Source organism: Myotis yumanensis, unplaced genomic scaffold, assembly GCF_028538775.1.
Source record: "Myotis yumanensis isolate MYYU_CA2020_CCGP unplaced genomic scaffold, mMyoYum1.0.hap1 SCAF_5, whole genome shotgun sequence".
Classification (NCBI taxonomy): domain Eukaryota; kingdom Metazoa; phylum Chordata; class Mammalia; order Chiroptera; family Vespertilionidae; genus Myotis; species Myotis yumanensis.
In genome coordinates this window covers 74,063,169-74,084,820 of record NW_027223756.1, presented here as the reverse complement: position 1 = coordinate 74,084,820, position 21,652 = coordinate 74,063,169, and the positions used below count along the sequence as shown (strand labels likewise).

Below are 21,652 nucleotides of genomic sequence, written 5' to 3'. Positions count from 1 at the left end.
CTCTAAACACTGCAATAAAATACCAATGAGGAAAAAATTAACTTATCATAGGTTGGTATAGAAGTTTATCTAATCAGTAGCTAAATTCTGTGAAGGTACAAGGTAATTAAAATAAAAGTTAATCAGGGATAGGCTTTTAGTCTCTACGTGATATATGAGTATAATGAACGACTCTTTAAAAATACTAGTTTTAGGGAGCATTTGAGATCTTGCTCCTTGGCATATGTTGTCAGTTTGGCTCAAATAAATTCATAAAAATTCAAAAATTCAAAAAATATACTAGTTTTAGGGAAAACTTTAGCAAACAAAATATTGCTTTAAAATCTCAGAAACAATAAAAAATAGAAATGGCTTTTTAACCTTTCTTCATTTATATTTAATTTCACTGGAGATGATTAGTTAACTATTCTATGAATTTACTGGATCTTGCTTCCTTTATGAATGAACTACCTATGTGGCTTTCTTGAGACTCTCCCTTTGATCAGCTAAGTCCTAAAGGGTGGGGAAATAAAGGAGAGAGACAGGACATGTTCACTAGTGACATAGCACAGTGTGGCTTTTCCCTTCCTGCAATCAGGGAAAGCAGCATATTAGTATAGCCTGTGCAGTCCCTCAACCTTATCAATATTCTCAATTTCTGAAGGGAAAAGTAAGTGAATGCCAGGGATAATAAGCAAAAAAGTTTTTGTTACTCTTTACATACCTAAATAATCAAAATTCTTTAACAGTCCGGTCTGTGTGGCTCAGGCTGTTAAAGAATGGTGGTTGAGCATCAACCCACACACCAGGAGGTTACCAGTTGAATTTAGGGTCAGGGCACATGCCCGGGTTGCAAACTCAATCCCCAGCAGGGGGCGTGCAGGAGGTAGCCAGGTAATTGATCAATGTTGATGTTTCGTTCTCATCCATGTTTCTCTCTCTCTCTCTCTCTCTCTCTCTCTCAAATTAATAAAAACATTTTTTTAAAAATTCTTTAACCAAGAACTCACTCTTGCTCAACATAACCAAGACTCTGAAGACAGCTTTTCTGGAATGGAGGTAGAGAAGGAAGAAAAGTTATCTGCCTGTTTTTTACATTCAAATACTAAAATAGATGATCCAAACTGCTGCCATCCAAGAACTTCTAACATGCCACAACTTCTTATTCATCTTGGGTTTCTTGAAGCTTGGTACACAGCTCCATAAACACTGAATGACAGCTGCCCCTGCCATTCTGATCACCTCAATTAGTGATTAGCAAAGATAACAACATGAAGTTTTCTTTCAATGGGAGCTATGCTATGGGGTCAACATGTGCTTTGAAGCTTCTACTAAATCACTGGTACAAATCCTTATCAAGTGTGCATAGGTATAATATGCCTCAAATCCTTCAGAACCACCCTTGCTTTCCCATCCATTGATAGTTGACTTGCGTGTGTGTATGGTGTCAGAGGGGGTACTAGGCTTTTGGGTTGATCATTTCATAAGTTATATACATGTCTAATCACTGTTGTACACCTGAAATTAATATAATATTGTATGTCAACTGTAGTTGAAAATTTTAAAAATTCCTTTAAAAAATAGCTGACTTGTGAAAAGAGTAGACCCAGAACTACATAAGCAAAATAGCTCTCCTGAAAGATTTGGTGGATGATTCAGAGGCGTGATTGGACTCAATCACACTATGATCCCATTTCTATAATTTAAAAATATGTATCAGTATAAATCCATACACATACATATGGGGATAGACCCAGAGGATACAGATAAAAATACCAAATATTAACTATGAACATCCCTGCATGTTTGAATTAGGATGGTAACCACCACCCCCTTCTTTTTCTAATATGTCTTCATAAAGCTTTTTAAGGGTGGGAAGTATATTACTACCATAATGTTTGTAAGGTGAGGGAAGCAGCTCTTCCCTCTAGAAGCTTGGCTCATGCTGGAATGAATCTCCAAGTTTACCTCAGAACTCAGGCAGGTCTTGCTTTGCATGTGAGCACAGGACATAAAAATAACTGTGTAAGGAGATCTTACTAATCAATGGGAAAGTTGCAATTATCCTATGACCTTTAAAAATGTCTATAAAAACATTAAGAATTCTCTTATTGCTATAATGTACAGGGAAATGAAAAACTAGTGAAACATTTATTTAGGATGCTTCACTGAAATTTAAAGCATTTTATATTTCTTTATATAAAGCTTATCCAGAGTTGTCTGAACAGTGCTTGCCATCTTCTCAATACATAACTTACAATACGGAGTGAACTTATGGTCCATGTATTGGCAAACTGTCATACTCCTTTCTAAACTTCTATCATTTTATCTTTTGTGCTTTCAATGTTGCAAAATATCTATGGGAGTTCCTTATCTAAGTGTTGTCTGGCGCACTCCCTTGAGACATCTTTATCATCACGACCACTTTCACTATTTACCTTGATAAATTCGCCCTCACTATGTTCTTCTGGCTGTGCATCTAGAATCTCATGAGTGGGGGCAGTACCAACATTATTTACTAAATCATGGCGACTAGAATTTATGTATATCATCACTATGTAAAGCACGGATTGCCTGTACATGCAAATAAGTTGCAAAATTATCTTGTGAGTTATCTTCTATCTAGGGCATTGATGGCGAACCTATGACACGCGTGTCAAAGGTGACACGCAAACTCATTCTTTTGGTTGATTTTTCTTTGTTAAATGGTATTTAAATATATAAAATAAATATCAAAAATATAAATCTTTGTTTTACTATGGTTGCAAATATCAAAAAATTTCTATATGTGACACGGCACCAGAGTTAAGTTAGGGTTTTTCAAAATGCTGACACGCCGAGCTCAAAAGGTTCGCCATCACTAATCTAGGGTTTGGCCCCATACCTCACCTCTGCCAGTTCTGGACAGAACAAATAAATGGAAGATACTGTTCTGGAAGAGAACCATACAACTTGGAACTAAAAAGAACATTAGAGATATTTTAATCCAGTGCCCTCATTTTACAAGTGGGATGCCCAGAGATGTTACGTCATCTGCCCAGCATCTCTATTGACTTGAGAATTTGAAAGCAAAAAAATACAAAATACACAGCCTCCGAATTCATCCGTCCCACATCACGGTATAGCTTTACCGAAGCAAAAACTATTCTTGGACTGAGATCATCCTTTTGAATGTGCTTGGTCATGAATATACTCTCGTCATGGGGTTGGCTTGGACAGTGAAGAAATCCACCCTGCCTCAAATCCTGCCAAAGCAAGGTTCACTACACAGTCTGAAACAGAATCCCAGCACCTCCACACAAGGCGGCCAGAAATATTTTGACTACCCTCCAAAAGCCTTTAAATAGTTTCTTTGTTTAACTTTTTAGTTAAGAAACAGATATGAATCAGTTTTTTTCTGGGGTGTCTGTGTTTGTGTTTTCCAATTTGAAATTCGCCATATCAGAAAGAGAAAGAATTCGTAGTTCTGAGAAGTAAAAAGGGCAGAATATTTCAAGTCCTGTTCTAATATTGTAGCTCTCCTAAAGATGTAAATATCTACAGCTGACATTCTAACAAAATGCTGCCAACACTGTCTAGAAGCACATTAAGTGATGTGATAATACATCATATATTTTTAATTGATTTTTTTGAAAGAGAGGAAGGTAGAGGGAGAGAGAGAAACATTGAGGTGAGAGCGAAAACATCAATTGGCTGCCTCTACAGGGAATTGAGCCTTAATCCGGGCATGTGCCCTGACCAGGAATCAAACCAGCAATCTTTCCATGCATGGGATGATGCCCAACCAACTGAGCCACACTGGCCAGGGCTTAAAAAATTTTAATTGATTTTTAGAGAGAGAGGAAGTGAGAGAGAGAATACTACATCATATTTTTTCAATAGACAAGGATAACGTGCATAAAGTACCACAGAAAATATCAAATGTGAAAATGATATGTGGAATATTTTATATTTGTATAGTGCTTCTGTTTATATAGAGCTTCTATATATACAATCTCATTTAATCCTCACAGGAACGCTGTGAGGTAGCCAGACAGAGAAAACTTCCATTTTAGAGGAAGCATCTATAGGGGATGGCAAAGGACTTGAGATCAAACTTCTGTTAAATAGTGATGTGGCTAGAAACACAGTGTTGCCCCCACAGCAGCAAAGTACCTGATAACCCACAAGATTGTATGTATCAAAGACATGATTTAACCACAGTTATAATACCAGTAATAAAACATGGTATTCAAAATTACACCATGTAGTTATCCCAGGATATCTTTGAAAAAAACTGGGAAACTAGCCAATACGTCATGAACTCTTTAGTCTCTTTGGAAATGAAACCACACAATTCTCTAATTTTAAAGCAGTTTCCAAGTTTACCAGTTCATTATCTTTACTTTCCTAGTCACCTTAGTTAAAACCACACATATTATGAGGAGGGAAATTTTCCTCCTAATATTTATTAACCTCCTGTGAGAATCATATAGTCCATTATATAACTCACTTACGCTCTGGGCTTGATAAAAACAATTTGGGGTCACTCCTCATGATTTATGTAATCTCAGGATTCATAAATTTGTCTTTTGTCTTCTTCCTGGTGTGTCCCACTATTTATAGCTTTCAATGTACAACAGTATTTGTTTTATTCCTATTCCACACTCTGACCCTTCCAGTCTCTAAGTGACCTATTCTCTCTTTTTTTTATAAGTTGATAATCCAAATTTTTAAATTTTCCTAAGAGTTACTGGAAACACAACTTTCATATCAAGTGATCCTATGAATATAACTTTCTTCAAACATTTCCTCTTGTAAGCTAACAAAGCACTCACACAAAGGCATGCTTCATATAAACCACAAAAGGTTCAGTCTACTAATGAATCAGTTTTAAGTCATTCCTTAAGCTTTAAAGTAGTCTATTTAACAATCTGGTATAAATCAAATTAAAGAATAATAGCTAAGCTACATAATTTGTTAGAAATAATATCAGAATATCATTGTTTATATTACAAGGTTGAATGACATCACTCAAAAAATAAAAAGGGAAACTATTCCAGAAACCCAAGATTTTTCTACACTTCAGTTTATTCAAATAAAAACAATTGGCTAATTCATTATTTTGAATAAGCGTAGTTCTCCAACTTAAAAAAAAAATGCTGTGAAACACTGTTCTATTTCGTGACAGGAAATAGTAGCAAAGACTATTACTTCACCTTTAAATAGTAAACCAGAAGTTCATTCAAAGCAGGATCAGCATTCAGATTAACAAGGAAACATTTATCATCCCCGACTTTAATTCCAGAAGATTGAAGAGATATTCCAAGACTTTCAAGTTGTTTCTGCCGCTCCTGTAAAGGTATTAGAGAAATATTAATTCCATAGCTATTGATGCAGTGAGATATAAAGGATATTATGTTAGAGTAATTATTGAATAACCTTGTAAGTCAAATATGTTAACTTTGAACATGGCATTATAGATTACTAGAGGCTCGGCCTGGCCTGCACCCTCTCACAATCCAGGTACCCTCGGGGGATGTCGGAGAGCCAGTTTCGGCCCAATCCCCACAGGCCAGGCCAAGGGATCCTGCCAGTGCACAAACCCGTGCACCAGGCTTCTAGTATGCATGTAAGATTTTTGGTTAATCTCTTCCTACCTTTCCTCCTCCCCCCTTCCCTCTGAGATTCATCAGTCTGTTCCATGTTCCATGCCTGTGCATTGAGCGTCTGCCCCCTGGTGGTCATTGCATGTCATAGCTACCGAACGGTCGGCCAGTCACTTAGGCTTTTATATACATAGATTGCATTTTTTTCTCTTTCCAAACTATGTAATGTTTGTTATTTTACTTTATTAAGTTTTTCATTTTGAAAAATAAAGCCATTACAAATAACAACCAAGTATACTGAGTTCTCAATTTTCATTCTTGAAAATAACATCTTGAATTCATCTTTCTTACTTAATTCTGTACATATGAGCAAATGTACATTTGTTTTACTCAACTGTGATGTTTCTAAACAGCCAAGTTTTCAACACACTTTCTACTTGATGCCTCATTGACTCCCCAGCCAGGATGAAAGCCAAACTCCTTCAGCGAAGTCCACAAGGCCCTTCAATCTGGCCTATTTAATGTACTCCCATCGTCACATCTTGTCACTCCTACTTTCAAAACCTATACTACAGTTGCATGGAACATCTTCCAGGTCCCTGCAAGTGTGGAGAATGCTCTATTTAGCATAAGAGACTTTACACCTGTGTCTTCTAGCTGGAGCACACTTGTTCTCAACTGGTAACTGTTTACTTGCCCATTTCTCTACGTGGCATGCATCCTATCTATCCACTATGTACTCCCAGCTCAAAGCATAACACACACTGAGCACTCAAACGTTGGTCTTATAAATTTATCAAAATAAAACTTGCATATGCACTCAAGTGCTATTTTCATAAGGATATGAACGTTTCTTTTTCTGTGCCTACTGTCACTGAATCCTCAATATATGAATGTATGCATATGAATGGATACATATGAATCCTGCAACTGATGCTCTATAATTAAGGTGTATGAATTGGGGCAGAGAAAGGTGTCTGGCCATTTTAAATAGCAAGCTGTAATGAGTCACTGCCACCAAGGACTTTTGATTCTGGGGAAAGACAAAACATGCGAAGTCATTTAATTAGGGCCACACAATAAATATGCAGTATAATTAACTCACAGCTTCAGAATCTTGCTGTTTCTAGGGATACCATCCTAATTTACATGGCCACTGCAATCCAGTCAATACATTTCGCCTAGAAGTATACTATTACAAAAGTTGGGATATTTTGTTTCTGGGTTTTTGAATCAAGTCTCCCTTCTAACAAAAAAACACTACGGGTTTTTTTTAGAAGTTCTGATTGGTGTAGCATCAGACATTAGAGTTTTCAGCTTTCAGTTCTAAGAAATGATTACCCTTGATAAAGAACATGTTCCTAAAATGAGGAGAGCAATTCTGACTTATCTTGTGTAGTCCTTTCTAAGGCAAGGCTCTTTTACATAGGAATTTGGGTAGGCAATTAAAGAATTATCCCAAGAATGAAAAGAAACATACTTGCTAACTCCTGATCATTTCCAGGTTTTGATTTCAAGAGTAGAAAAAAATGAAAATAAGAGATTGTTTGGTATCACAGGTATGTCACTGGGCTTAGAAATTAGTCAACTTGAGTTCTGTTTGTTTACTCAAAAATATTATTGAACACCTACTTGAAAAACAAAAAGCAAGGCCTTTTTTCTTGAGAATCTTACTCACTCATCTTACCTAATAATAGACAAACATGTAAATTGACCGTCCCTCCACTACACCCACCAGCCAATCAGAAGAGTATGCAAATTAACCCAACAAAGATGGCGGTTAATTTGCATACATAGGCACAAAGCGGCGGAGCAAAGACGGAAGGCTCTGGGCCCGAGCAAAGGCCTGGGTCCCGGGTGCCAGAGGAAAACCGGTGCCAGCAGCCAGGAGAAGGGAAGGCCTATTGCACAAATCTCTTCGTGCAATGGGCCTCTAGTTAGGTAATAAAACTGTTCACACAAAAATTGAACAACAGTAAAGTACTGCATGACTTTAGGGTCTAAAGCAGCCGTGGGCAAACTACGGCCCGAGGGCCGGATCCGGCCCATTTGAAATGAATAAAACTAAAAAAAAAAAAAAAAAAAAAACCGTACCCTTTTATGTAATGATGTTTACTTTGAATTTATATTAGTTCACACAAACACTCCATCCATGCTTTTGTTCCGGCCCTCCGGTCCAGTTTAAGAACCCATTGTGGCCCTCGAGTCAAAAAGTTTGTCCACCCCTGGTCTAAAGGGTACAGACAGCTGCCCCTGACTTCGATGGTAGGGATGTGTGGGGCTGGCACACTAGAGAAGCTGCCACAGTGCACAGAGCACTCTGAGAGCCCAGACTGGGGACAGACATGTGGAAAGTCCTTCAAAAATGAAATCCATTTAACTTAGTTTACCCAGATGTTCTCAAGGTTATCTGGCCGTGTACCATTTTTATCTCAGGAGACTTTATTAACAATTTCTGGCTATACTGTCAGAGATACCTTTCAGAGAATGTAAGACAATTTTGGAAGGAGATCAATGATCAACAGACCCAGTGAGAGAGGAGAAGAAAGTTCAGCAGTACTAAAGCCTGAGGGCTTGGGAAGATAAGGTATTAGATAAAATCAGGCATAGTCCCCAAAAAGGACATCTGAGAGAGGCAGAGAACAGCTAGGTAAGGAAAGATGCTAAAGATAAGATTCGCTAGCACAGCAATCTCACTTAGACCTACCCTCTTTTGTATCAGCAAAGCAATCCAAGCACAAGAGCACTTCAAAGTCAATGTTTTATTTTGGAGAACTCAAAGAGTTCACACAAATTAGTTCCCAACCAAACAATTATTGGAATGATATAGTTTATGAAAAACAGAAGAGTGAAATATGTAATGAGAAATAAAGTTTATACCTTGGTATATTGTCTTCTCTGTAATTTGAAGAATAGGGTTTAAAATAACCCAATGTGGTTACAGAGATAAAATAAGATTGGTCATATATTATATTGACCTTTAATGAAACTGGGTGATGAGTATATGTGGATTTATTATACTCTTCTCTTATCAATTTTGAAGTTGACTATAATAAAAAATGTTTTTAAATGGACTTAAAACCTCGTTTGCATTACCATAAATATAACATCCCACTTCATGCTACATAATAGTAATGTCCTACAACTTCTGATATATATAGATTGGTTCTGGACAGCACATTTAAAAATGTAATCTACCAGGAGGCAAAATATATGGCAAGTTCTATGTGCCTGCCAATCCAGGGAACAGTTGAAAACACAAGAGATTTTTAAGTTTAGAAAAGGAGGGAAAGAGGCAGAGGTGATTTTAAATATCTGGTCAATAATTGTCTTTCAGGGCTGTTGGGAGGATTAAATAAAATACTGTACTTAAAAGTGGTTAGTACAGGCCCTAACACATATGTGAACCCAATTGGCTATTTTATTATTAGTTACTACATAAAATTGGGATACTTTTTCTTTTAGCTTTGGAAGAATAAACTAAGGCCAATGAGCAGAAATAAAAGAATAAAAGACTTCTATTAAATAGCTACATTAGAGATGTCCAATCATGAAAAGACTGATTGAAGGGGTACTGAGCTCTACATTATCATATATGTTTCTAAAATAGAGGCTGAATGAACCATCTAACAGGAAAGCCACAGCGTAAGTCTTTTATGACTTAGCTGGACATTTTAGGATTTTATCCAAATGCTAATGCTTCCACCCTAAGATTTCACAACTCGATATCACGTGTTCTAAAAATGAGTCACCTCAGATTTAAGAATTTCATATTACTTTTACTGAGTTGTCATATGGAAGCAAGAATCTCACAACCTAATATCTACTGCTAATAATTTTGTGGTTTGGGCAAATTTCTTTAGGTCTGCAAAGTACTTAATAGAATTGGATGTTCAGAGCCAGAGGCTACAAAGTAACTCTTTATTAAAAACTTTTTTATTACCCTAAAAAATTCTTTCTTACATGATGAACAATTAATTGTAATCATGTCTTTTTTTTATCCTTCAAATAAACTTTGTAAAGTATAAACTCTTGGCGCTAGATTCTTATTAATGGTGCTATATTTGCCATCCTCAAAGCGAGAAAACTAAAATAAAATCAGAAACGCCCTCTGAGGTGCCTGGCACAAACTGCCATGAGGTTTCTCTCTAAATCAGGGAACACGAACCTGGGCGATCTCCTCGGTTGTCCTTAATTTCTCCTCCCAGGTCACAGTCATTTCCTGGATTAGCTTCTCTGATTCTTCCAGCCGATCTTTTAGCTCTGGAGACTTCATTGCCTATAAGCAAAATGTTTATTTCATGAAATGTCTGTACGATGTGCTAAAAAAAAAGATTAGCTAAATCCAGAAACCAGAAGTAACCATCTGCCTCCTCTCAGCTCTGCGGCTCCCTGAGGTCTCTGATCTACCTGCGACTTAACTGACTGCCACTGATGCACAGCAGCCCGGCTGTGTGAGTCCCACAGACAAATCCAGTCATCCAGGACGGGTATGAAAGGGAGACAACTTTGTCCTTTTCCTCCAACGTTTAATGAGATAGTTCAAGCTATCAAGGGCTTATTCTTTAAATCCCCATCAGCCATACATCTAAAGTCATACATGATTCATTCTAGTCTTTACTGATAACGACTTTGGGTATTTATCCAAGTACGCACAGACTACATTTGTACGTGTTGCAAACTAGATGGTGTTATTACTATCAAGAACAGAGACACAAAATTTCAAAGAATCCTGATGAACTTTAAGAGTATTTCTTAAACATAGGATAAAATTCAACAGGCAAAAAAGATAATAGTTTTGACCATGTATTTTACCAATTTGCTACCAGAAAACAGGCTATGACAAAGAAGAAAGCTATGGTCCTGCCCCAGGAAAGAGTCCCACAGTGCTGGCAAACTGTGGGAACAGAAAGGCTAATTAGAGGAGGAATCATGATTCTGATATTTTATTCCTCTTTTGACAAAAGGCTGAGCATTCAGTTGTAGGTGAGAATTGTGTAGGTTTCAAAGTCAGTTATGGAACATAAATACCACATATTATAGAATGTTCAAAGAATACTGGAAATAGAGTACCACTAAATAGATGGGTACTGCTGATATAAAATATACTTTCTACAAAAAAAATTAACCCACAACATGGCAAAAATAAATTATTAAGGTATGAAAGATTTCCTTAAGATTTCCATTCTGACAGTGAACAAATGATAAACACAAATCTGTTTGATTCTTCTTCCAATTAGTTTATGCACATTCTCCACCATTTTCTGCACTAAAATTTAATTATATGCATTTTTCAAGTGTCTCTCTTATTCTCCCTTATTCTATTACACCTCTTCTCTCTTGTCTGCTACCTATACTATAGAATGAAACAGTCTCTCAATTCCTTTTATTCTTTCTTCCCATTAAATCTTTTAACACCTATAAAAATTCTCTAAATTGCAATTATGACAATCTGTCTTCCTTTATTTATTACTCATCTCAAATCTCTCTTCCTATAGGAAATTCAAAAATTCTAAGTGAATTACTCATCACTTACGGCTAACGGGGAAGAAAATGCAAGTTTAGCTTTACTAGATTTTCCTAGACCCAAAAGGCATCACTCAGCTGTGCCTTATACCTCTGCTTTGGTTAGCTGCTCTCGGAGTTTTTCTACTTCTTCTCTTAAATCTCGGATGATTCGTGCATTAGGATCCTCATTCACCACAGCGTGGTTCACAATGTGCTTGGCGCGATCTGCATACCGCAGAGTTGAAAGGGTTTCGTCATAGTTATCAGCTGCTGGACTCACAGTAGCTACCATGGCTGTCTTACTGTTGCCCCCAAGACTGTCCTAGAGAAGGAGAAATTGAGTAGCATTTTAAAATTGGTACAGAACATCATATGAGGAAGTAGAAGTCAGAAATGGTGAGATAACATCCCAAGGTCAAACACATATTTAAGGACCAAGTTGGGACTAAAATACAGATACACTGACTCTCTGTCCCATGATCTTTCTTTTCTGCCAAGTTACTTTTCTGCAAAAGGGAATTTTGGTTTTCAGAATGGGCAGAAAAATACAATAAAGTCTGCCTATATTTTAGTTTAATAAGAATTAATTTTAAGACAATTTGTTCTCTTTTAACAGACAACATGATGCTATAAGTCAGCCGATTACTCAGAATAAAAAAAGAATTTCTTAAATGCCTACAAAATCTTCCTTAGAGGAACTGAACAATTGTGATACTGTTATCTGATCAAAGAGTGATTACCTACAATCTACTCCACAAGGCCTTATACTTGGAATCTCTGAGAAGCCTAAATAATGGCCCAGAAAGTGTTGCTGATCAATCACCTTGTAAAGTTTTTAAAACAATAATTATACAAAAAGGTACAATTACAGTATTATTAAACAAAAGATACATTGACGGCATTTCATTTTACTCCTTTGATACCACTTCTAAAACTACTAAAATAGACTTTATGTTCTACACAACCACTTCCACAGGCCAGACAAGGGTGCCGAACAAAAGGTACTCACCCTCATCATACTGAAACTGAAAAGTATAGTGAGAGGGGGTTTGAATAGGCTCCAGCAAATTTAAAATACCACTTTCACTTGAGAATATTCAAAATAACTAAATATAACTAAATTACAAAACTAGCCTTGGGAAATCAAGTCCACCCCCACTCCACTTTGCCATACAATGGCCATGGCAGGCAGCCTCTAAGATGCTTTCCACCTCCTTGTAGTAATACCTTCCCTTGAGTATGGACAGAACTCGTTTATTTGCATCTAAGAAACAGAATACAGCAGAAGTGATAGCACGTCATTTCTGATTATAAGAAGATTGTAGCTTCTATCATGGGTGTTCTCTCACCACTGCCATGAGATGAGGTGGTCCTTTGAAGGGACCATAGGGATGAGTTTGGAAACAACTATTTAGGTGAGCATATGCGACCCCTGTCAAGCCTTATGATAACTGCAACCCCATACACTCTGACTGCAGCCACATGACAGATGCCAGCCAGACCACTTAGTTAGGCTACACCAGGAATCCTGACCCATAGAAGCTGTAAGATAATAGATGATTGTTGTTTCCACCTGATAAGGTCTAGGGATAATATGTCATATAGCAATAGATAAGTACTCATACACTAATATACAATCCCAGGATGAGAAGAATTACCCAAGATAATAAATTCAATACCCTCTTTCAGTAACAGAATATCGCTGAATATAGTCTCAAGATTAGAGAGAACACTCAAACAGGCCAGTAATAAGGAATTCATTAGATCATAAGAAAGCCAACATTACTTTTGGGCAGCATTAACTGACATAAAATTCTTACTTTAGAAGATACAAAGTTTTTCCAATATCAATGTATCTAAAATGTGTTTGAGCATCTGTGATCTATACAATCTTTGTGCATAGACTTTATTTCGTCCTCAGCATTGGTAAATTGGATTACTAGTCTCCCATTCTACCAATAAAAAATCAGAGGTTTGTTCTGACAAAGAAGGTTAAATACTCTGCCTAAAGATCCAGAACTAGTAAATTGAACAATATTCTAATACAATTGTATTCTTCCTTCAAGTCCAATATGATTTGACCTGAGGAATAAGTAAGGTGACCTGACACCTTCCCAAATCATTGTGTCCTAGAGCCAGAAACAAAATCATTCCCTGGAGTTCATAGCAGTTCAATATAATCACAGACAGTATGTACGTCTGCTTATTCGTCCATTACTGAAAATTTGGGTTTACACAGAAAACATAGCTAAGATCATTATATCTAGTTAGGAAATACACTGATGCATGAAAAAGGAAGGAAAAATAAGTTATCTGGGCTTTAGGAAGCAAGGGCAATTTCTATGAAGCCTGTATGAGTGTGTGCTTCACTATTCATTTTGAGATGCTGATCTCACATTGCTGGTGCCCAGCTCTGGAACGTTCAGAAAAATGTCAAGAAGAATCCCATGCACATTAATGAAATTCCAATGCCATATATAAAGATCACAGGAATTACATCTCAGATGGCAATTCAGCTCACTGGCAACACCGTGGTGGGGTGCTGCCCTTCAAGAACCCCGGCATTCTGTTAGCCCACATGAACAGCAAATACTGCTGGGAAAAAGGGGATGTGTAACAATAAGTGGCAAAGGAGAAAGCATGCACATTGTGCTTCAATTTGTGCTGAGAAAAGGAAACCTGGCAAACAACAAATCCTTGATATTTTAAAAGCTCTTGTGCATGAGCAACAACAATATGCTTATATTCAAAAATGGCCTCAGGCCATTATCAAAAAGGAAATAGCAACAAAAGATCTGGCACTCTTTCAAGGAGAAATTATGAAGCTTCTTGTTTACTCTTTAATTGTTTAATTAGGCAAATCAGCTGAGCTTTGTTTCGAATGTAGCAACTGCAAATTAAATGGACCCTAGGAGAGAAATTTAATTTTGGAAGTCAGAATTGATTAAAGAACTCTTTGAAGTCATTTAATGAAATTATTTCATTTTACAGAGGAGAAATTGAGACCCAGAAAGAATGACGACTTACCAAAGGTAATAATGCTAATTCAGAGCAGAGTTGAAATTATTCATTCATTCAACTCTTCATGGAGTTTACCATCTAGGGCAGTGGTTCTCAACCTTGGCTGCACATTAGAATCACCTGGGAATCTTTTTAAAATCCTGATTTCTGGGCCTCATCCTCTGGAAATTGTTTCGTTGTTACTAATGTTGTGGCCCCACCCCATAACAAAGAAACAGAATTTCCGGAGGATGAGGCTCAGGAATCAGGAGTTTAAAAAGATTCCCAGGTGATTCTAATGTGCAGCCAAGGTTGAGAACCACTGATCTAGGGGGTGATGCTGGTGAGCAAATACTACATGATAAGAACTAAAGTAGGGATAAATACAGTATGGTCTGGGAAAACTGAGAAAGAGCAGAGAGCCCAATCTCGAAAGTTTAGGGAAGATCCCAAAGAAAGTGATATTTGAGACCTTAAGGTGAATAAGCATCACTGGGACAAAGGGAATGAGAGTGGTATAACAGACTGAAAAGAGGAGGAAGAATGTTCCAGAGTCAGAGCAAAGTCCTAGAAGTCACTTAGCTAGAATTGATAATATCAAGAGCAAAAGGTGAACAATGAGAAGTAGGGAGCGGTCAGATTATGAAGGACCTAGTAAGTCACAAGTCATTAAGGAATTCGGACTTTATTGTAATGGCTTCTGGAGAGTTATTAAAGAGATTTAAGTTTAAGAAGAGCATTAATATAGAAAGAAAATGCAACCTAACTGTAAAGAACAAAATGGACCAAGAAAGCTTAAGGGAGGTTTCAATCATGCAAGCGAGAGATGAAGTCTCCATTATGTAAGTGGCAATAAGAATGGGGAAAAGTGGATGAATTTGAAAGATAATCATTATTGGAGCATTTGCTACCAGATGTTACTTGATGTTGAGAACCATATTTAGAAGGTTACACACAGAAGCCAAAATCCTCTTAATACAAAATGGTTCTCCACAGGCCACTTACCAAATGAGTAAGCCCTCTATGGCCCCTGAGAGAAGAGCACTCACATCTATGCCTGACCAGGAGTATCAGAGTTTCTCCAACTCTCAGATGTTATGAAAATCAAGAGCACAGCATAATTATAATGCAAATACAATGCAAAAAAAAAAAAGAACTTTACAAAGAAATTGCAAGTCTTATATACAATGAGCACTTTTATAAGTTTAATAAAAGTTACATTGGAGAATACCAGAATCATACCAGGTCAAACAAGGATAGGGAGAGTTAGACTAATTAAGAATTAAAGAAGGAAAAACTAACAGGGACATAAAAGCCACTTCAAAGGAGAATGATTTGCATCTCAATGGATTCCCAGAGGCATTTGGGAAAACTATTTAAACCCCAAAATGTGTTTTGCAAAAATGTTCCTACTTAGGATCTTGCTTAAGTCAAACAGAATAAAGAAGGTCACATAGTTTTTTTGTGTTTTTTTAAAAAAATATATTTTATTGATTTTTTACAGAGAGGAAGGGAGAGGGATAGAGAGTTACAAACATCGATGAGAGAGAAACATTGATCAGCTGCCTCCCACACACCTCCTACTGGGGATGTGCCCGCAACCAAAGTACATGCCCTTGACTGGAATCGAACCCTGGACCCTTCAGTCCGCAGGCCAATGCTCTATCCACTGAGCCAAACCAGTTAGGGCAAGAAGGTCACATAGTTTTTAAGGAAAAAAAAAAAAAAGAAAAAAATCAAAAAAAGTATTCATTTTGTAAGCTTGAAAATTTACACATAGAAGTTACTATTTTAACCTAATTTTACTAAACAATATAAAGTCAAATTTTTAAGAAAGGGTTTTGTTTTGTTCCTCAAGTTCAAGTATTTCCAATAATTTCTATCAACACTGGCAACAGTCAAGTGCTTCTCCTCCTAATCAAAAATAACCTTTGATGACTTTTTGCCTACACAAAGAAGATAGGCAGCAAAGCCCTGCATTCGAATCTTGTTTCTGTCTCCATTGCCTCATCTGTAAAACAGGAACACCACCATTTACCTTCCAGGGGTAACTGAGATCATGTACATGAAGCACTTAGCATGGTACCTGATTCTACTAAGTTCTCCTGGCCTTCAGCCTATGGAATGGCCATTAGGCCAGTGGTTGGCAAACTCATTAGTCACCAGAGCCAAATATCAACAGTACAACCATTGAAATTCCTTTTGAGAGCCAAATTTTTTAAACTTAAACTATATAGGTAGATACATTGTTATTAACTTAATTAGGGTACTCCTAAGGCTTAGGAAGAGCCACACTCAAGGGGCCAAAGAGCCGCATGTGGCTCGAGAGCCGCAGTTTGCCGACCACGGACCTAGGCCATTTTAACTATATCAACTAACAAAAGGTATTTCCTATTGTCTATTTAAGTGGACTGAAGTAGCAACACTGAAACAATAGGACAATGACTATTCTGTCTTTTAAATCAGGCACATGCAGGGAATAACCATGAATGATTAGGAAATGTTTTTGTGGAAACTTTGAGAAAGAAGTAAGTATCTTATTGAGATTTCTTCTGGAAATTAAACAAATGATATTTTAAGGTTAATTATTAATTTATGAAGACCAGTACAATTATTTCCTTGGTAGTGAAATGTTTTGTAATATCCCTTTAATTCAAGAGTTATTTAGAAGTAGTTTTTAACTAATAAATTTTGTTTGTTCAAAATTGAGACAGATTCATAGACACAGAGAATGAACTGGTGATTGCCAGAGGGATAGGGGTTAGGGGACTGGGTGAAAGAGAGAAATAATTAAGAAATACAAATGGGTAGCTAGAAAATAGTCATGGGGCCCTAGCCACTTTGGCTCAGTGGATAAAGCGTCGGCCTGCAGACTGAAGGGTCCTGGGTTCGATTCCAGTCAAGGGCACATGCCAGGGTTGCAGGCTCAATCCCCAGTAGGGGGCATGCAGAAGGCAGCCGATCAATGATTCTCTCTCATCACTGATGTTTCTCTCTCTCTCCCTCTCCCTTCCTCTCTGAAATCAACTATATATATATATATATAGTTGATTTTCATATATATATATATATATGAAAATAGTCATGGGGATGTAAAGTACAGCATAGGGAATATAGCCAATAACATTGCAATAAATATGTATGGTGCCAGGTGGGCACTGGAAGTATCAGGGGGAACACTTTGTAAAGTATATGATTGTCTAACTACTATGCTGTACACCTGAAACCAATACAAAATAATAGTGACTGTAATTGAAAAATAAAATGTACAGTTATTTTTTAAAAGTTTTGTTTTAAATTTCAATTTTACTTCACTTTGGCCAAAGGAAGTAATGTACCTGATTTTCTACTGTGGCAAATTACACTAATACTGTATGTTCAAATGGTGTGCAGAGTTCTAAAAAGTAAACTTGAATACTAGTAACTCTTTAAGAGGGTATAGAAACTAGAAGAAAATCCTACTCCTTTTACAAACACAGTTCTCTAAACATGTCATGGACTAGGTCAAAATTGTGTCCACTACTAAGCTACTCAGGGACTTATGTTTAACTCATCTTTATAGTCTCAAACTCTGGCACAATGAGTAATGGGTATTCAATACATAAATCTTGATCAAGGAGAAAATAAGTTATCACAAGACTAAACAGGGTTCATAAAATTATTACTCCATTTTTAAAAGAAAAAGGAAAAGAGGGGTTGTAGGAAAATATTGTGTTGTAGGTTGACCACCCTATAAAGAGTTAAACTGTCACTAGATTTTATATCCTCTAACTCCCAGGCCAATATTCAGTTCATCAAGATTAACGGGGCCTTGGAAGACCAGAGGAAACCTGGAAATAGTCTCTCTTTCCCCCGAACTCCTATTACAGGTCATTACTATCTCTTGTGGAATCACTGACTCATGTTATAATATTTTATGTACAGATCGTATCTCCCTTACCAAACTCTGAGCAATGAGAGGGCAATGTTCTCCACGGCACTTCACACAGGTGTTTTCTTTCTTTCTCATTTACATTTCTCTCATTGACATTGAATCAGTCAGAGAATCATTATGTGACCTGCTCTATATTCTTAAACAACACTTTAAAAAGCTGAAAGCAAATTAAAATGGTCATGAGTAGTGTTGAAGTTAAATAGATATGCAAGGTCCAAAAATGTCAGTCAAATAAATGACATCTGTAAGAAAAACAGTGGTCCAGCTGGGTCTGTAAGACGGTGGAAACTCCTTTTCTATGCCTCACTTGCCTATTAGATTAGCATGAGGTCCTTCTTCTATTCCCCCAAATCTCAGGGAAACTGTGGGATCCAGTGCGCACCAAACTCCCACTGCTTCCAGTTCTGCTGTATCAGGAAGAAACCTGTGCTTAATCAATTAAATTATGTTTACCATCTAACAGCCTAATGATGGAGGAAATGATCATTGCAAAGGACTAATATTCTACTTGTTATTCTTCCTGCTACCAACCACCAAGAGTAGACCAGGAAGGAAAAAAAAACTTACTTTGAGCAGCCAAGTGAGAACTGAGTCACGATACGGGACAAATTTATTCTTGGTTTTGCCGGCACTCTGATCTGCTAGGGCTGAGATAACCAGACCAAGGGTTGTGAGGGACCTGCATGGTGCAACAAACCATAATAATCATAAAAAATGGAGTATATCAAGTATCACTTTTCACACAAAGATTGAACCTCAAGATGCCTTTGAACCTGCAAGAAAACAGTACTATTGTCAGCATTTTGCTGCTCCGTTTAAAAACACATAAACTCTAAAAGCTGATATCCCTCTAATACTACTGTAAGCAATAAAATTGCTTAGCTCAGCTTTTTTTTCCATTTTTATAAATAAAGATGTGAGCTATAAACCTTTGGGTCAAGATAATGACATGAACACCACATATCTTTAAGAAAGGAAGCTACAAATACAATACAATTAATTAAAACATTATATATATATATATATATATATATATATATATATATATATATATATAAAACTAGGCCCAGTGCACGTAATTTGTGCACGGAAGGAGGGTTCCCTCAGCTCAGCCTGCACCCTCTCCAATTGGGGACCCCTTGGATGATGTCTGACTGCCGGTTTAGGCCCGATCCCACAGGCAGTCGGACCACAGTTGGACATCCCTCTCGCAATCTGGGACCGCTGGCTCCTAACTGCTCACCTGCCTACCTGCCTGATCACCCCTAACTATCTCTGCCTGCCAGCCTGATCACCCCTAACTGCCCTCCCATGCAGGCCTGGTTGCCCCCAACTGCCCTCCCCTGCTGGCCTGATCTCACCCCCAACTGCCCTCCTCTGCTGGCCAATTTGGTTCTGATTGATCAGTTTCTATGCCAGTCAGCGTCAAAAGCTCCACCTCCTTGGCAGCCATTGGCTCCCCACAGGACCCAGATTTGGTTGTGATTGGTCAGTTTCTATGCCAGTCAGCATCAAAAGCTCCACCTCCTAGGCAGCCATTGGCTCCCCACAGCACCCAGATTTGGTTCTGATTGGTCGGTTCCTATGCTAATCAGCGTCTCTGGGCCTATCAACGGGGTCTGATCAGAAAGGCAGGGCTGATTAGCAGCCCCAGTTGAGGCCTGGAGAGAAATGGAGGCACCACTGCTGGCCAGACTAGGAGAGAAAGAGAAAGGCAAGTGCTGATCAAAAGCTGCCACAGAGGCAATGGATCAGTCCCTGCTTCTCTCTTCAGGCCTCTCTCTGGCCCTGATTCACAGCTCCCTCAGCAGTCAGTGCTGGGGCACCACGCCTGCAGCGGAAGCAGTCGCAAGCCAGCGCTGACTGCAGGGCTGACTTCTGGTTGATGGAGCCTTGGTCGTTACTGGTTGCAACCCAGCCCTGACTGCAGGACTGACTTCCAGTTGGCTGAGCCTCGGTCGTTACTGGTCGTTATGACCCAGAGTTTTTATATATTAGGATTGGTTATATACTGTATATTGCCATTGGATAATAATAGAATCTGCATGATGGTGTTCTATGATCTCCAGCTGGTTACTGATGACTGGTTATGTCCTTCTGGGAGCTACAAAGACAGAAAAATTCCTGTCCACAGGAGCTAACATTTTAGCCCGAGGTAGAAAATATAGCCATGTGAAAGAATTGGTGAACAAAACATCTATACTAATAAAAGAGTAATATGCTAATTAGACCGGGAGACCTTCTGGAGACCTTCCGGACAAAGGCAGGGGCTTGGTCAACCTGCAAACTGCCCCTAAACGGGCCTCAGCCCCTCACCCAGGCAGGCCATGTCCCCGCAGGGACCCTCACCCCAATGGGGGCATGGCCAGCCTGCAAAGTGCCCCAGTCCCTCACCCAGGCCCACCCCACCCCCTGGGGACTCCCATCCCAATAGGGGCGTGGCCAGCCTACAAATGGCCCTCAGCCCCTCGCCCAGCTGGCCAAGCCCCCCGCAGGGACCCTCACTCTGATGGAGGCATGGCCAGCCTGCAAACGGCCATCAGCCCCTTGCCCAGGCCCACCCTGCTCCCAGCAGGGACCCTCACCCCGATGGGGGTGTGGCCAGCCTGCAAACCACCCCAGCCCCTCGCCCAGGCCGGCTCCGTCCCCAAGGGGACCCCCACCCTGATCCAGGACCCCCTTCAGGGTAGACCAGCTGGCCCCCACCCATGCACTAGGCCTCTATCTATACTAATAAAAGGGTAATATGCCAATTAGACTTGGAGACCTTCCGGGAGACCTTCTGGACGTCCTTCTGGACAAAGCCATGGTGGCAGGGCTGAGGCAGAGGCAGTTAGGGGCGATCAGGCCAGGAGGGGAGGGCAGTTGGGGATGATCAGGCTGGCAGGGGGGACAGTTGGGGGCAATTAGGCCAGTGGGGGGTGGGGGGCAGTTGCAGGAGAGCAGGCTGGCGGGGGGGGGGGGGCAGTTGGGGGCAAGAAGGCCAGCAGGGAGGGGCAGTTGGAGGCGAGCAGGCCAGCAGGCAGAGTGGTTAGGGGTGATCAGGCAGGCAGGCTGGAAGGTGAGCAGTTAGGAGCCAGCAATCCCAGATTGCAAGAGGGATGTCCAAAGGATGTCTGACTGCCGGTTTATGCCCAATCCCCCAAGGGGTCCCAGATTGGAGAAGGTCCAGGCCAGGCTGAGGGACATCCCATCCTCGTGCAGGAATTTCATGCACTGGGCCACTCGTTACTTCATAAAGCCCTAACCTCTAGGAATAAATAAGCAACACAGCAGTCATAAAAAGGAAAGCCAGATGTGGCCCGTATATATGCTGCTGTTTGTTCAGACAGTGACACTCAGGTCAAGATCAACAGCTGGACTCTGATTGACTGATTACCTTTGTTCTGCTCTATAGCTTAGACCAGCAGTTCTCAACTGGGGGTGACTGTATCCCCACAGGGAGCAGCTGGCAATGTGAGGAGATAATTTGGGCTGTCACAACTTAGGGTGGAGGGAGAGAGGTGGCAGATATTACCGCCACCTAGTGGGTAGAGGCCAGGGGTGCTGCTAAACATCCTAGAATATGGTACACAGAACCACTCCTATGGACAAAAAATTGGCAGGCCCCAAATCTCAAAAAGCCACTCCTGAGAAACCTCTG

At 39.2% G+C, this 21,652-nt stretch overlaps 1 protein-coding gene across 1 annotated transcript in view; it reads right to left on the bottom strand.

Moving 5' to 3' along the window:
• The window catches only part of KIF13B (kinesin family member 13B), a 200,386-nt gene that overhangs the window by 98,459 nt on the left and 80,275 nt on the right, over positions 1-21,652 (bottom strand). Inside the window, exons 10-13 of the mRNA XM_070415506.1 lie at positions 18,577-18,688; positions 11,185-11,397; positions 9,736-9,846; positions 5,178-5,312 (exon numbers count right to left, since the gene is read on the bottom strand). Coding sequence (XP_070271607.1) covers positions 5,178-5,312; positions 9,736-9,846; positions 11,185-11,397; positions 18,577-18,688 — 571 coding nt within the window. The remainder of the gene's footprint in view (positions 1-5,177; positions 5,313-9,735; positions 9,847-11,184; positions 11,398-18,576; positions 18,689-21,652) is intronic.